The sequence below is a fragment of the Crocuta crocuta genome, unplaced genomic scaffold (assembly GCF_008692635.1).
Source record: "Crocuta crocuta isolate KB4526 unplaced genomic scaffold, BGI_CrCroc_1.0 scaffold41, whole genome shotgun sequence".
In the NCBI taxonomy this organism is placed as follows: Eukaryota; Metazoa; Chordata; class Mammalia; order Carnivora; family Hyaenidae; genus Crocuta; species Crocuta crocuta.
Window position 1 is genome coordinate 12556456 of NW_027529428.1, and position 15060 is coordinate 12571515.

General features: G+C 46.6%; 1 protein-coding gene across 1 annotated transcript in view; it reads left to right on the forward strand.

Moving 5' to 3' along the window:
* The window catches only part of KANK1 (KN motif and ankyrin repeat domains 1), a 138689-nt gene that overhangs the window by 72439 nt on the left and 51190 nt on the right, over positions 1–15060 (forward strand). The window contains 1 exon segment of the mRNA XM_077759299.1: positions 297–416. Coding sequence (XP_077615425.1) covers positions 380–416 — 37 coding nt within the window. The 5' untranslated portion in view covers positions 297–379.

A 15060-nucleotide genomic window follows, 5' to 3' on the forward strand; every position in this document is an offset into this window, starting at 1 on the left:
AAAAAATTAAAAAAAAAAAAAAAGTCACCTTTCTGGAGAAGCCAGTCCATCTCCCATGAGTATCATGTTGAGAGACCTGCCCTGGGTGTCTGTCCACAGGCGCATGTGCATGTATGTGAATCTCTCAGTGCCGAGTGGCGGGGCCGGGCAGCCATCACCCCTGTCCGCGGGCCCCCTCTCCCAACTCCGATTTGCTCTCTCCATTAGCAGCCATCTTTGTAAACAGATGTCTAAGATTTAGTGTTATACATATTTCTAAATGATCCGTTTTGATGGGGCTGTCTTTATCGTTTCAGGTGGATTGCATTTGGGAACTTGATGCATAAAATTTGCATGATTCTTCACTCCTTTCTGGACCTGTCATTGGATTCCAGCCAGCATGGCTCACACCACAAAGGTTAACGGCTGTGCCTCAGGTAACTCAGCTCTGGAGTATGTGTGTGCCTGCGTGCGTGTGTGCGTGCGTGTGTGTAAGTATATGCCTTGGCTCAAGCTGATTTCTCATTTTTTCAATAATGGATTGACAATAGCAAGTTGCCTAGGTAACTGGACCTTCAAAGCAATTTTCTATCCATTGAAGCTAGTTGGGTTTTTTTTTTTTGGGGGGGGGGGGGTTGCTTTTTTTTTTCTGAAAATCTCTTAAGAGAATGGGCTTTTTAACTCTAGAGTCTTGATGTGCAGAAATCAGTTAGGTAAATTATTACCCAAGTCAGTTCTATTGAAGTGACGAAAGAGAAATATAAAATCCTGAGTGCTGATCCGAGTTTAATGGGCACTCCTCTTGTGCCTCTTTATGCGGGATCGAGCGATGTGAGAGGAAATGGGTTTGGATGCCTAAAACCAATTCCTAGTATCCAGTCCCAAGCAGAGTTCATTTCGTGTTGCTGCACAATGGGATAGAGGGGCCAGAGAAGAGCTTGCTAGCTAGTGTGACTTTCCCAGAGAGGAATATGCAAGAAGCCCCATCATGAATCATAAAGACTTGTGTTCTCACTATTACTCTGCTCATGTTAGAGACCTGTACAGTGTATGTAGCTCGTCCAGGATTGCTTATAAAGATGCGGGAGAAATTTAGAGGACAAATGCAGAGGAAATCCTCCTAAGAGACGACCACCTGTCCAGGATGGTACCCAAAGTGTCCGTTCCTCTCTTGAGGATCTTGAGATCTCTTGATCTGCCAGAGGGCAGAATGTGCGAGAACAGTGACTGTGTATGGAGCGCTACTGTGCGGAGTCTGAACTGGGTCCGGGCTGTGCTGCTCTGAACACTGGATCATGGAAAGAATGTGGAGTTGGAATTGGGAGATTTGAGTTGGAGTCCCGTCTCCAGCACTGACCTTGAAATATGGGGCAGGACCGTTTCTCCGGGTGTTAAAATACCAGTAAATGTGTCTACATGCAGGGACCCACATGAGCCCCAGAAACGGACTTGCAAGTGCCGTGTAAGCTGGCAAGCTCGGGGAAGGGCTGGAGCGGGAGGAGCCCACTGCAGTGACGTCCCCCGCCCACTTAGGTGGCTTTTTCCCTAGTGTCCCGGCTGCAAGCATCCCTGTGACAAGAACGCAGTAGCCTGCCCCAGACCCAACCCAGCCAAACTCCGTTTATTCTGGGACAACCTGTCTCCTCTGTTTATTCTTTTGTGTGTCCTTCCTACTTGCCAGCTTCTCAGGACTTTGACAGATTCTGCTCAGGACTGCTGTCAGTGAGAAAAACTGGGGCGCCTGTGTGGCTCAGTTGGTTAAGCATTGGACTCTTAATTTCAGCTCAGGTCATGATCTCATGGTTTATGAGTTCAAGTCCTGCCCTGGGCTCTGCGCTGCCAGTGCGAGGCCTGCTTGGGATGCAATCTCTCTCTCTCCCTCTCTCTCTCCTCCTCCCCTGCTTGCTCTCTCAAAATAAATAAACTTAAAACTAAAACATGAACGACAAAAATCTAACCTTTTTTTTTTTTTTTTTANGCCAGATTTCATTCTTTCTCATACAAAAATCTAACCTTTAAATGAACACTCACAGGGTACCACATGGTGCCAAAGACGCTCTCCCTGCACTACCGTACTTAATCCCTCCCATACTCCTGTGACATCATACTGTCATCTCCACCACCACCAGCAGCCCTCGGTGAGGCAGAGAACCTCAGTCACTTACGCTAAGTAAGAGAAGTCAGGATTATTCCTTGTGTCTAGTCAAATACTTGCTAAGGGAGGAGATTGAAATATTGTGAAATGTCCTGGGTGTTGTGGGTGAGTTTCAATCTCCCTGGATCCTCTCCTCCCTCCCCCCCCCCACTTCCCACACGTTCAGAGGAAGGGGGGTGGAGTCATTGGTGCCTCTAGACCTTGACCTTCTGACATGTCTAGCACAGTCCTGCCTTCAAGGGTTTAGATACTTACACTGCTTGCCCTCAGTTCCTTTTCCAACTTGACTCTTCCTGAAGTGTCCCTTTTCCTTTTGTCCTTAAAGTCTGATGACCCAGCTGTTACCTTTCTCTCTGCCTAGCAGGTCTGGGCGCTGAGTCCGGCAGCAAAGGGAACCTCTCTGATTTGTGACTCCTGGGCTATCAGCGTATGATTACTTGCTGCAGACAAGTGTCTGGACCAGGCAAGGAGCAGTTTTGGTTTCTCTAGTCGCCATGACCTTTGTAAGCAATCTGATTAGACGCTCAGCCATACATAATTACTATAGTTACACACACACACACACACGCACGCATATATACATATATATGAGTCTCCTTTTAGAAAATTCTAAGATACAGAAGTTTAATGTTTTCTTAAAAAATAAAGGAAGAATTACTGGTAATGCCACCACCCACAAATACATGTTCTACTCCTTTTCTGTAGTCTTTATTTTTATTTTTTAAATTTTTAAAAATTCTTTTTAATGCTTATTTATTATTTTGAGAGAGAGAGAGCACAAGCAGGGGAGGGGCAGAGAGAGAGAGGGAAACAGAATACGAAGCAGGCTCCAATCTGTCAGCACAGAGCCTGACATGGGGCTGGAACTCAAGAACCACGACATCACGACCTGAGCTCAAGTCGGATGCTTAACCGACTGAGCCACCCAGGCGCCCCTTCGGTATGGTCTTTAAATTTTAAATATTCCACACAGTTGAGATGATGCTTATAAAAGCTATTATTTTTACCTTTTCTCTTTCTACTCTGTATTGCAAAAGACATGCCTGCCCATGTTAAAAAAAAGAAAATGGCAAACTTGAACAACGCAAAAGTGTATACCGGTTATAAACACACTGTTTTGAAATGTAATTAACATAAGAACATTTACAGGCTGCAGGTTTAGATGGGTTAAGGAGAGCGTCATGGCAACAAATGGCTGGTTACTGATCCTTCCCATGAAAAAAGTAAATTATTTGGATAGTTCCTTAAAGCTTTAAATGTGGAGCAAATTATGTGTTTTTTCTTTTTCGAAAGATAAAGTATGACATAAAATATGCTTTTTTAAACTTCACTTCCCCTCCCAATGTTTTGCCCACAAGGAGGCTCACCCACCCCTTCCCCTGAAAAAAATCAATGCTTTGGGCTCCATAGAACATGAGGAAAAATCCCCAATGAAGGTGGAGTCAGAGCATTGGCACGAGAAGTAGTTTTCATGGTCTTAGGAACAAAGCAGAAGCTGAAGAAGCCAGCTGAGAAAAATGCCACTTGGCCAACCACTGCCCTTGGCTGCCAGCACCTCTGAGGATGGACACTGCATATTCATTGTCCCTCTTTGAGAGTTGAAACTGAGTAAGGGACTATTCAAAGTCCTTTTATACTTGGACTTCCCCATTGAGTCCTTCAGTGAATTGAATAAAAGGTATTAATTTAATTTTATTTTTTTAAAGTTTATTTATTTTGAGAGAGACAGTGAGTGAGTAAGAGTGCAAGCAGGGGAGAGACAGAGAGAGGGAGGGCCAGAGAGGGGGAGGGGCAGAGACGGGAAGAGATAGAATCCCAGGCAGGCTCTGCCCTGTCAGCACGGAGTCCGACATGGGGCTTGAACTTACGAACTGTGAGATTGTGGCCTGAGCCAAGATCAAGAGTCAGGAGCTTAACCAGCTAAGCCACCCAGGCGTCCCAAAAGGTACTGAGTTTAAAATAAGAGCAGTTAGTTGATGCTGTAATTTGTACATTTATTATAATAAACTTCAGGCATATAAATTATAATGCATAAGGGTGATATGACAGGTGTCTGCTTACTTAACACCTGGCTTAAGAAATAAACTTTACGAACACATGGCAGAGATGACCGAGGGCGTCCGGCGGGCCAGGCACTGTTCTGGACACTTGGAATATGGCAGGGAGCAAAACAGGCCTTCGGTGAATGCAACTCCCGCTTTAGAAGACCTTACATTCTAGCAGAAGCTGAGGGTTCCTGTGGACAGAACATCCGGATGAAGCAGAGGATTGGCTCACACTAAAAAAGCACGCACTGTGCATCTGAAATTCAGTTGTAGCTAGATGCCCTCTCTTCTTGTTTGCGACACTGGGCAGCCTCGCCTGGGCACCCCTTCCAGATTCATCTTCCTACAGGCCACCCTGTCCATATCAGTCTTTTGTTTTTGTGTTCCCTCTTTGCCACGAGATCTCCGTCCTACCTCTGTTGACTGGTCCTGTGTGTTTTCATTCATTAAAACCACTTTATTAGGGTATGAGAACACCCTAATATCACTTGTCAATGCGACAAGGTGCAAGCATTGTAAATTGCTCGGGACCGCTCCCTTTTCTTGTGTCCAGTGAGGAAGTGAGTGAGGGTTGTTGATTAGGAGGGTGCCTGTATCTCTGCACTTCAGGGATGGAGACGTCTGCTTTTTCTCAGGTGTCTGAATCAGGTTGCAAACTGGATGCACTGTTTACCTCTGTACACACTAATTAATGTTGGGAAACTTTAATAAGAGCTTAGCATCTCTTTAGAAGCTAAATGACAAGTAGCTTATTTGTCAGATGGAGATAATAATAGCTGCCCGCCTCCTTCACAGGAGTGTTGTGAAGAAAAGATAAAATGATGGCCATAAAAACACTTTTTACAATGTAAAAACACTGGTCAGATGTCGGGAAATCACTACCCTTCTTGATCTGCTGACTCTTGAGTTCCTGATCTGAAACGCACCTACTGATTCAGATGTCACTGTTCAAGGTGTCATCAGATACGGTGATTTTTTTTTCCTTTTTTTTTTTTTCTTCCTAGTTCTATAATCAGAGGTATTCTCCGGTTCTGCGTGTGTGTGTGTGTGTGTGTGTGTGTGTGTGTGTGTTTTGTTATCACATTAGCTAACATACAGCGTGCTCTTGGCTTCGGGAGTAGGTCCCCATGACTCATCACTTACATACAACACCCAGTGCTCATCCCAACAAGTGCCCTCCTCAGTGCCCATCACCCATTTCCCCTCTCCCCCACTCCCCATCAACCCTCAGTTTGTTCTCGGTATTTATAGGTTTCTTAGGGTTTACCTCCCTCTCTTGTTTTTAATCTCATTTTTTTCTTTCCTTCCCCTATAGTCATCTGTTAAGTTTCTCACATTCCACATATGAGTGAAATTATATGATACCTGTCTTTCTCTGCCTGACTTATTTCACTTCGCATAATACCGTCCAATTCCATCCACCTTGTTGCAAATGGCAGGATTCTTTTTTGTCACCGAGTAGTATTCCATTGTGTATATAAACCACGTCTTCTTCATCCATTCATCAGCTGATGGACATTTGGGCTCGTTCCATACTTTGGCTATTGTTGATGGCGCTGCTCTAAACATTAGGGTTCATAGATACAGCGATGTTAAGGCGAGAGTTATATTACCGTCCTGTGTCTAACAGTTAAATGAAACAGATGAGTATTAGGCAGTAGCGTTTTATGCCTACCATCACCCAGCCTTATTCTTGATAATATTTGCCTTTGTTAGTTTTTTATAGTTTTCTCCCTTTTGCTGGTTCTCTTTTAAAGCTGATGTATATATATAATTGTACATATATAATTTCCCAGATAGCTATACATTTATTTACAGCACTTAGTGAATTGTGTTAAAAATTTGGTTGTCATTTTTAAGTCATACAATCGATTTCATAAAACCTTGATCTTCTGGCCAGTTATCTGGCTCTGGGTTTTGTCACCATGAGGATCTTAAATGAGGTACAAAGGCCGCTGATAAGACGTGGTCAGACAGAGCCACTGGCTCCTGGCCAAGCAGGTCCAACACCACCGTGAGGTGCAGCCCACTCGATTGTGTAAATATTTTTCCTGGGCAGCAGCATTTCTCAAACAGAACTCTGAGCCCACTGCCATGAACCCGGCAGCAGAATTGCCTGCTGTTTGTCAAGTTCAAGCCAGTTTGCACGGACGGGTCTGGCTGGGACCACCCAGGGTTTTCTGAGACGGGCTGTAAGGAAGAAAGTCTCGGAGCCTGGCGGAGACGGCGAGTCAGTATGGTGAGTCTTAGTTCCGTCGCCTACGTTAGCGTTCCTCCGAAGGCACAACGTAAGCTGATGAGAGGCTGGGGGCTGCTTTGCTTCCTGAGTACCCTCCGGGACCTTTCAGGGTGTCCTGGAAGAGTCGGCCAGAGGATTAAACGTGTGTTGTGCTGAGTGTGCTTTGCTGAGTGGTGTGTTCAGTGGTGTATCAGAAGAGCAAAGGGAAACATCAGAGTTGCATAAAAGCATAGGTGAGGGCTAACGAGGGTCTTTTGGATTCCACTCGTCCCTCCTTTCAGACCGCAAAACACAAGTCACCCAGCTCCCACCGTTAGTTAATGGCTAAGCCAGAAGCTCAACACAGAGAGCCCTTTTCCTGTCGTCCCCGCATTCTGTTGGCATTAAAAACCAGAAGTGTGGTGTCTGTGATGCCCTTATTAAGCAGATCAAGGGGAAAGTATGCAGTTCAGGAAGCTCCGTGAAACCCAAAAGTAGGCCAGTTACGCATAAAACGTCCTCCGTGATAGAGGTTATGTTGAGAAGATATTTCTTTTCTTAGTGTGAATTATCTCCTAGAGTGAAATTAACAAGCATATTAGTATTTAGTACATCACGCAGCCTCCCTTCCTTTGGTGTGTTTAATAATTGGATCTTAATTATATGTTTCAACTTTAAATGAAACTTAGTTTCTAGCTTATTAAAGGCTAATTTCACACTGGAGTTTATAAATGAAATAATGTATTTTCTTACACAGCGACGGTGTTTCAGAAGAGGTTTTTTAAATTTTTTTAACATTTTTATTATTGAGAGACAGAGAGAGATAGATCATGAGCAGGGGAGGGGCAGAGAGAGGGGGAGACACAGAATCTGAAGGAGGCTCCAGGCTCCGAGCTGTCCGCACAGAGCCCGACGCAGGGCTCGAACCCACAAACTGTGAGATCATGACCTGAGCCGAAGTCAGACACCCAATTGACTGAGCCACCACCCAGGCACCCCAGTATATTTTTTTTTAAAAAGTAGTAGTTACCCTTGAATTTCCTAATTGTTAAAATGCTGAGAGGCACCTGGGCGGCTCGGTTAAGCATCCGACTCGGTTTCAGCTGAGGTCATGATCTCATGGTTGGGGAGTTCGAGCCCCGCATGGGGCTCTGCACTGGCGGCCAGGAGCCTCCTTGGGATTCTCTGTCTCCCTCTCTCTCTGCCCTTCCCCTCATCCTGCTCTGTCTCTTTCTCAAAATAAATAAATAGGGGCGCCTGGGTGGCTCAGTCGGTTAAGCGTCCGACTTTGGCTCAGGTCATGATCTCATGGTTCGTGGGTTCGAGCCCCGCGTCGAGCTCTGTGCTGACAGCTCAGAGCCTGGAGCCTGTTTCAATTCTGTGTCTCCCTCTCTCTCTGCCCCTTCCCAGCTCATGCTCTGTCTCTGTCTCAAAAATAAGTAAACTATAAAAAAATTTTGAAAAAAAGAATAAGTAAACATGAAAAAAGAAAGAAAGAAAATGCCAAGACCACCTACAAATAGGAGACCTTGCCTTGCAGAGAGTCACGTGTTTGGCTAATCAGAACCCCAGGATTCATCCAGCCTCCAGAGAGCTTCTGAAGAGTCCCTTCCTGCTCACGGCTCCCTTGTTTCAACTGCTCTCACCTCCTAAAGCTTCTGTTTTAACCCGTAGCCAGCTTCACCTTATACGTGTTGTTCCAAACCTCGAGTGAGTCATAATGGGCTAGGCATCATTCAGGTTTCACACAGGCGATTAAACTCTTCGGTTAAGCCAAGGAACAATGCCTTATCTTGCAGCGAGAGACAGCCTATGTAGATGTGGAAAGGGTCCTAGGTTCCAGCATCAGGCACAGACACACCCTCCATTTGGAGAATTCTGCCCAGATGCTCTGTGGGTACCATGAAGAAAGGAAAAAAAAATCCACACAAAACAAAAACCCAGCAGGGAGATGTGCTACGTTAAAAACTTGAGCTTCTGCTCTGTTTTTGAAGCTGCAGAGTGAGGCAAAGAATGAAAACAGGCCTTCCTACAGGATTTGGATTTGCTATGCCTTGCTTACCCCGCAAACTTCCCATTGCGAGTACTGGTGTTTGCACTTCCCTCTTTCTTGAAGAGCTCGGGTGGGCTAGCCAGTTCTATCCAGAGTCTCGCTCGTTCGCCTCCTTTCCTGAGGTGTGCCTTCTTCCTGTTCCAGATCATTCCAGTTCATCCCTGTGTGCAGGTGCCGAGAAAGGTTTGTGTGGACTTGGAAAATGAGTGACTGCAGCTCTCCGTTTCTTTGGGGTCCTTCTCTGTACAAGGCTGTTTGATTTGATCTGGCCTGAAAAATATCAGCATAGATCTCGAATTCACAGAGGTCATAAATTCTTGCTGTTTCTTGACAATATACCTAAAAATTGCATCAAGTAGATTGCACGGAGAAGACCAATGGGGAAATCAGATTTCATAGGATTCATTCAAACACTTGTAGAAATTCTCACTTTAAAAAGAATGTTTGATGATTCTGTTTTTTCCTCTCTTGGCTTCTCTGCTGGCTATTTTTGGAATGAGCTGCAGCTGACTGACTCATTCCCATATGCTTTAGGAAAAGTATGCTCATGTTTTGTACATATATTTTTTAATATTTATTTTTGAGAGAGAGAGAGAGAGAGCAAGCATGAGTGGGGGAGGGCCAGAGAGAGAGGAGACAAAGAATCTGAAACAGGCTCCAGGCTCTCAGCTGTCAGCACAGAGCCCCATGCAGGACTCAAACTCACAAACCACGAGATCATGACCTGAGCCGAAGTTGGACGCTTAATTGACTGGGCCACCCAGGCGCTCCAGGGTACAGTTTTAGAGACTCAGTCTGGTTTTGCTTTGGGTTGCAATTTCCTGTGAATCCTGGAAACAAGAAATGTCTAAATATGCAGCCCATGTGTGTCTCCTTATGATCTCAGCTGGTATTTCTGTGTGCACAAGTGACCTCACAACTTAAAAATAAGTATGTGGGTCTCTTGAGGATTCTTTTTTTAATAGTGACCAGATTTCTAATCTTAGCAGCTCTTAGAATGAGGTTAAATAATAGTCTGTAATATTCAAAAAGCCTTCTGACCAACAGATAAGAAAAGCAGATTATAAACATGAGTGTAAACTGGGTCAGTGGGCAGATTACGGTATAGATAGGATGCAGCCTCATCGCAGAAGTTGAATCTGTGTACGCTTACTCTGTCTCCTTTGTGACTGGTAACTTTTCTCCCAGCTGGGTTGGAGGCTGTAGACATGATAGACAGTTTCACCTTGTGAGCCCTTATTTATTTACTTATTTTTTTATTTAATTTTTTTAATGTTTATTTTTGAGAGAGAGAGTGAGAGGCTCTCTGAGCTATCAGCACAGAGCCCCATGTGGGGCTGGAACCCACAAACTGTGAGATCATGACCTGAGCCGAAGTTGGACGCTTAACCACCAGAGCTACCCAGGCGCCTCTGGGAGCCCTTACTTAAAGGAGGCGGTGCTTAGGGGCACCTGGGTAGCTAAAGCGGGTTAGGTATCCAACTCTTGATTTCAGTTCAGGTCACGATCTCCCGGCTCGTGAGCTTGAGCCCCACGTTGGGGCTCGAGAGTCTCTCTCTCCCTCTCTGCCCCTCCCCCCTAAAATAAATAAACATTAAAAAAACAGAGGGGCTACTTGGAATCCTGGTTTATGGAAGCAATTTGCTATGAAGAGTCACAAGTACTGTGTTTGTTGTAGGTCATGTAGGTCATGAAAAAACATGATCTTATTTAAGTGAACAAGAGGTCTCCTCATGGGCACTTCTGTATTTTGGACGTGATCTCTTTTCTGTAGAATCAAGAGGCAGTCATGTGACGTTTCTGAATTTAGTCTCACCGTCTTTGGCTTCGTCAATAAATCCCATCAGCTTTGCAAATAATTTTGTGAAAACATTGATTCAGCTTGTGCCGTCCGATTTTCCCATCCCCGCCCGCTTCTCCGAGTGCCTTTTTCTCTTGGATCCCCTGCCCACAGAGTGAAGGCATTTTCAGTGTGTCTGTTCAGCAGGCACGCCAGGGCACACTGAAGGGGCTCCTGGAAGAGAAGGCGACGGATATCCCCAGACTCGGAATATAAGAGAGAGAGATGATACTGTAACCACTGATGAGCCCAGCTGGGTTGTATCTTTACGCCCTTAGTTATGCGCATCACCTGTTACTTTCTTCTGTCCAAAGCCAGGAATGTTCCTTCTTCCTCTGCCGTCAGTGTGTCCCCAGCCAAGTCCCTGCACCCACCCCGTGTGCTGATTGATTTCCTTTTCCCCAGCATTCCGGATTGATTGCCCGGGATTGATTCCTGACATTAACAAATCTCAGGAACACACGGTAGAGATGGTTTTTGGAGACACTGCATTCTGGCACGTTCCCACCCAGCTGGGAGGACAGAGGCTGATTTGTCTTCCCACGAGCTGGCAGAGGAGGCCTCGGTACCTGTGGGCTTCGTGCCGTGTGTACCCCCGCCAGGACCCCGCCCCTGCGGGTGGTGAGTCAGCCCAACGATGCAATGCGCTCACTGTTGTCGCTGCGTGCTAGGGTGGAGACCTGGAAGTGTGTGGGCCGGGAGGGGTGGAGGGAGAGGTTTGCATGTCAAACCATCCCAACAATGTAGCTTACAGGAAGAAAATTGCAAAACACTGAAGGCCTGAACCGCCAGCTTTTTCCATGGGCACCATGCTTTCCAGAGATTCGAAGTGTGCCCCAGGGACAGCAGCTTGGCGGTGCGAGGGGGGAGCAGTCACCTCACACCAGAGGCATCTGTGGGCGGTTCCCTGCCACCCTGTCCGGGAAGGAGTCCCACTGGTTCCTGGACACCTTCTGCAGTCTCATGCATCACCCACACATGTAGCAGCTGTGGGTTCCCCGAACAGGGCTGCTTGCATGATTGGGGCGCTAGAAAATAGCGCCTCGAACTTACAACACCTCGGCCGACTGATTTTCAATGAAGAAACTCCCGGCAGGAAATCTTCCATAAAGGTAAAGCGTGCTCAAAGCTGGGGGGTTTCCCCTCTGGGGCATTATGCTTTGCTTTTCTGTCCTCTGGCCCCTTTCATGATGAAAAAAGCAAACCTTCCAGACAGTGGTGCCTTTAAATCAGGGTACAGTTTTGGAAGGACCAGAAGGAATGACAGAATGCAGTAAAAATACTTCAGTGAGTTCCTTCATTCAGTAGCTCATGTTTATTTATTTTTTTAGCTTTTTTTTAATGTTTATTTTTGAGAGAGAAAGAGAGAGAGACAGAGCACAAGCAAGGGAAAGGCTGAGAGAGAGGGAGATACAGAATCTGAAGCAGGCTCCAGACTCTGAGCTGTCAGCACAGAGCCCGACGCGGGGCTCAAACCCACAAACCATGAGATCATGACCTGAGCTGACGTCGGACGCTTAACCGACTGAGCCACCCAGGCGCCCCTAAGAAGCTCACTTTTAATGACTACACCGAAGTTCATTTGGAGAAGGACGCTGTTTCCCTTTTCTGTGACATGGACCAGCCCTGAGGTGGGGCTGTGAAGGTTGATCTTTCTCTCCCTTCCTTAGGATTTTGTTTAGCTAAGGATGGCTGGCAAGATTAAGGATCCCTGGACTTCCTATACTTGTGTTATTCTTTCTGTCTCTCTAAACATGTTAGCTTTCACTAACTTTAATCTCTCTTCACTCCTCTTAACTCTGGGCTTTTGTTTCTGGCCTTTCTTGTGTAGAAATCATGATCTATCTCTATTTCTTTGGTCCTGTGGCCTGGAAAAATAATGGGGGGGGGGGGGGGGTGCTTCCCAGCCCTCCAGGACTCCAGGCGGCCAGAGACCAGCCCTGGGCAGCGTTGTGAAACAGGCATGGGCTTCTGCACCATCCCCGCTGCTGTCCCGCAGCCCACCTGCCCTGTTCTCTTCCTAGGGGCTTGCTCAGAGCTCTGTCCTCATGACCTGGATGTCTTCCCATACCTACTACTCGTCCTTCAAGACGTGCTTCCTCACTTATGTCTTCCAGCAGGTGTTCTGAGGTGCTCCCTGGAGGACTTCACCCCTTCCTCTTCTGTATCCCTTGGAGAGCCCTGTCTTTTCATTAACTGTTATGGCTGTGGGCCTCACCAGGCTGTAAGCAGGGAGATCTCAAGAGGCAAGAGACACACGGGCTTCACATCCAAGCAGCGCCGATTTGCAGTACACCCGTTTTATGCCGGCATCATGCTAGGCCTTGTGTCCAGAGTAAGACCCAGGCCCAGTGCCTGCTTGAGAATCTGTGCAATTGAATTGAGCCCTGCCGTTTGCCCGCCTTACATCATTACACCTTTGACATTTCTCTCAGCCTGGGCTCCTGGATATGTTTCCTGGATGAGCAGGTGGCTTTCAGTGTGTGGCACATACTCGCTTACAGGCTTCCTCCTCTTACCTCATCACCAAGTGCAAGTTCACGTATCTGCTTTCTCCCCATCCTGTGCTCTAGGGTAGGTTTGAAATGATAGTGTCTGTTAAGTGCCTTGGGTTCCAGGGCGAGGTGACCAGGTATAATGTGGCTGTCCGGGGAAGATTATTGTCAAAGGCCGCTTGGAAAGTTCTTTCTAGCTCACATGGCCTCTTTCTTGTTAGTGACCCAGCCGGAGAGAGGATGTAAAGCTCCAGTCACTTCCTTTTGCCCCGGGCTTGTGATCTAGTCTGGTTCGGCAGGCTGGTTGGAACTGGCAGGCTGCCTCTGAGGTCGGGAGTGTGGTGGGTCGTTTGGCCAGCTTTCTTCCCACCGTTCTCTTGGGGAGGGGTCGACGGATCCCTGCCCCCTTTCCAATGGGAGGAAATGAACCGTTCTTTAATTAAGTAAATAATTATTAAGTAAGTTATAATTAATAAATTATAATCATTATAAACTCTAAATTTTAATTATAAATGAATATTAGACTGTTATTGTTGGTGGTGTTTACAGTCATTGTGGCCATCTGCTTTAGAGTCTTAATCCCCTTACTTATTTTCATGCCTCTCAGTTCATTTTGTCACGGGCTGTTTTCAAAGCTGATTTCAAGACTCAAGTGAAACTCTATCTTGAGAGAGTCACTTGTCGAAGTTTGAGGAAGTAATAATCACGGGGCACCCCTGACTGTAAAGAAAGCCTGTCGTGTAGAAAATTTCAGGGTGACTCCGGTGTTAGGACTTAGATGTGTTCAAGGAAATGCACTTTGTTGAGCAAAGTGTAGCAGAGACAGAGGATTTCCCCCCTGGCCTTTTTGGACAGGCCCATTGCTCAGAATGTCCTTGTCCGAGTATCACTCTCTCCGGGTCAGAATGTCACACGTCTGCTGGGCACACCCTCCTCGTGTTGACCGTGGCCTCTCCTTGGAAAATCTCCCCTTACATCACGCTTTAGAAAGAGCAGATCCTTCGAATCCAGGCATGTAAAGGAGGAGTCCTACTCCAATCCCCAACGCTGCACACACCTAACAGGACGAGAAAGAGCTAGAAGCCCTCGCCGGACCCGTCCGGTAATCCCCGTCAAGCGCTGCGGCAGGGGTGGGTGGAGAAGGAGCCAGCAGGGATGTGGAAGGGAGATCCTCCCACGGCTCCCCCTCCCTGGAGTGAGCTTAGACATCAGCTTGTGCGTCGGTCCATCCCCATTCCGGGAGCCCAGGAGGGGTGAAGCAGCATGGTAAGGAGTTTGAATTCCATAGGGTTGGGAGGGAGGCAAGTCTACAGCACGGCAGGAATAACCCAGGCGGTCCTCGAGCGTGATAGCACAGCGTCTGCTTTCAGTCTGTCTTTTTCAGAGGAATTCTTATAGTTAGGACTTCTGCACCTTCAGGTTACCTACAGGAGAAATGGTGGTAGGGACTCCGGGCTCTTGTCTTTATCTTTTTTTTTTTCTTTTAATGTTTATTTTGGAGAGAGAGACAGTGTGAGCAGGGGAGGGGCAGAGAGAGAGGGAGACACAGAATCTGAAATAGGCTCCAGGCTCTGAGCTGTCAGCACAGAGCCCGACACGGGGCTCAGACTCACAAACCTTGAGACCATGACCTGAGCCCAAGTCAGATGCTCATGGAATGAGCCACCCAGACGCCCCTTTATTTTTTAACAAAACATCGTAATGATAAGAGAGCTAAGTGAAACACAAGTGGTTAAATTAATATGCAGCACAATTAAAATTGTTTTTCTAATCTGTCTTATGGTTTGCTCCAGTAAGGACTCTTGTTAATTTAAAATGGGAAGAAAGGGCGCCTGGCTGGCTTAGTTGGTGGAGCGTGCGACTCTTGATCTCAGAGTTGTGAGTTCGAGTCCCACGTGGGGTGTAGAGATTGCTTTAAAAAAAAATCTTTAAAAGATAATCAAATGGGGAAGAAAAACAGTTGGTCACCTGGAAAATGGGAAAGGAAAAGGCATGGGGCCAGGACTGAAATTGTGCCCTAAATGGATACGTGAAGCCCTTGCTGTGTGTCAGACGGGGGCCTGGGAGGGTGTTCCGTTCAACCAACCCAAGGTTTTGTTTTAATTTGAGTTCATTGCCAAGATTTTTCAAATTAGGTAATTTCACATAAAAATACTAATTTCTTCAGCTTCTCTTGAAAAGTCAAAGAGTTCAAGTGTCAGCTGGCTGTTGTCCCTGCACGGGCCAAGTGAGCTGCACCGAGCAGGTGCTCAGTGCCCTCCCCTCCCCCCCACTG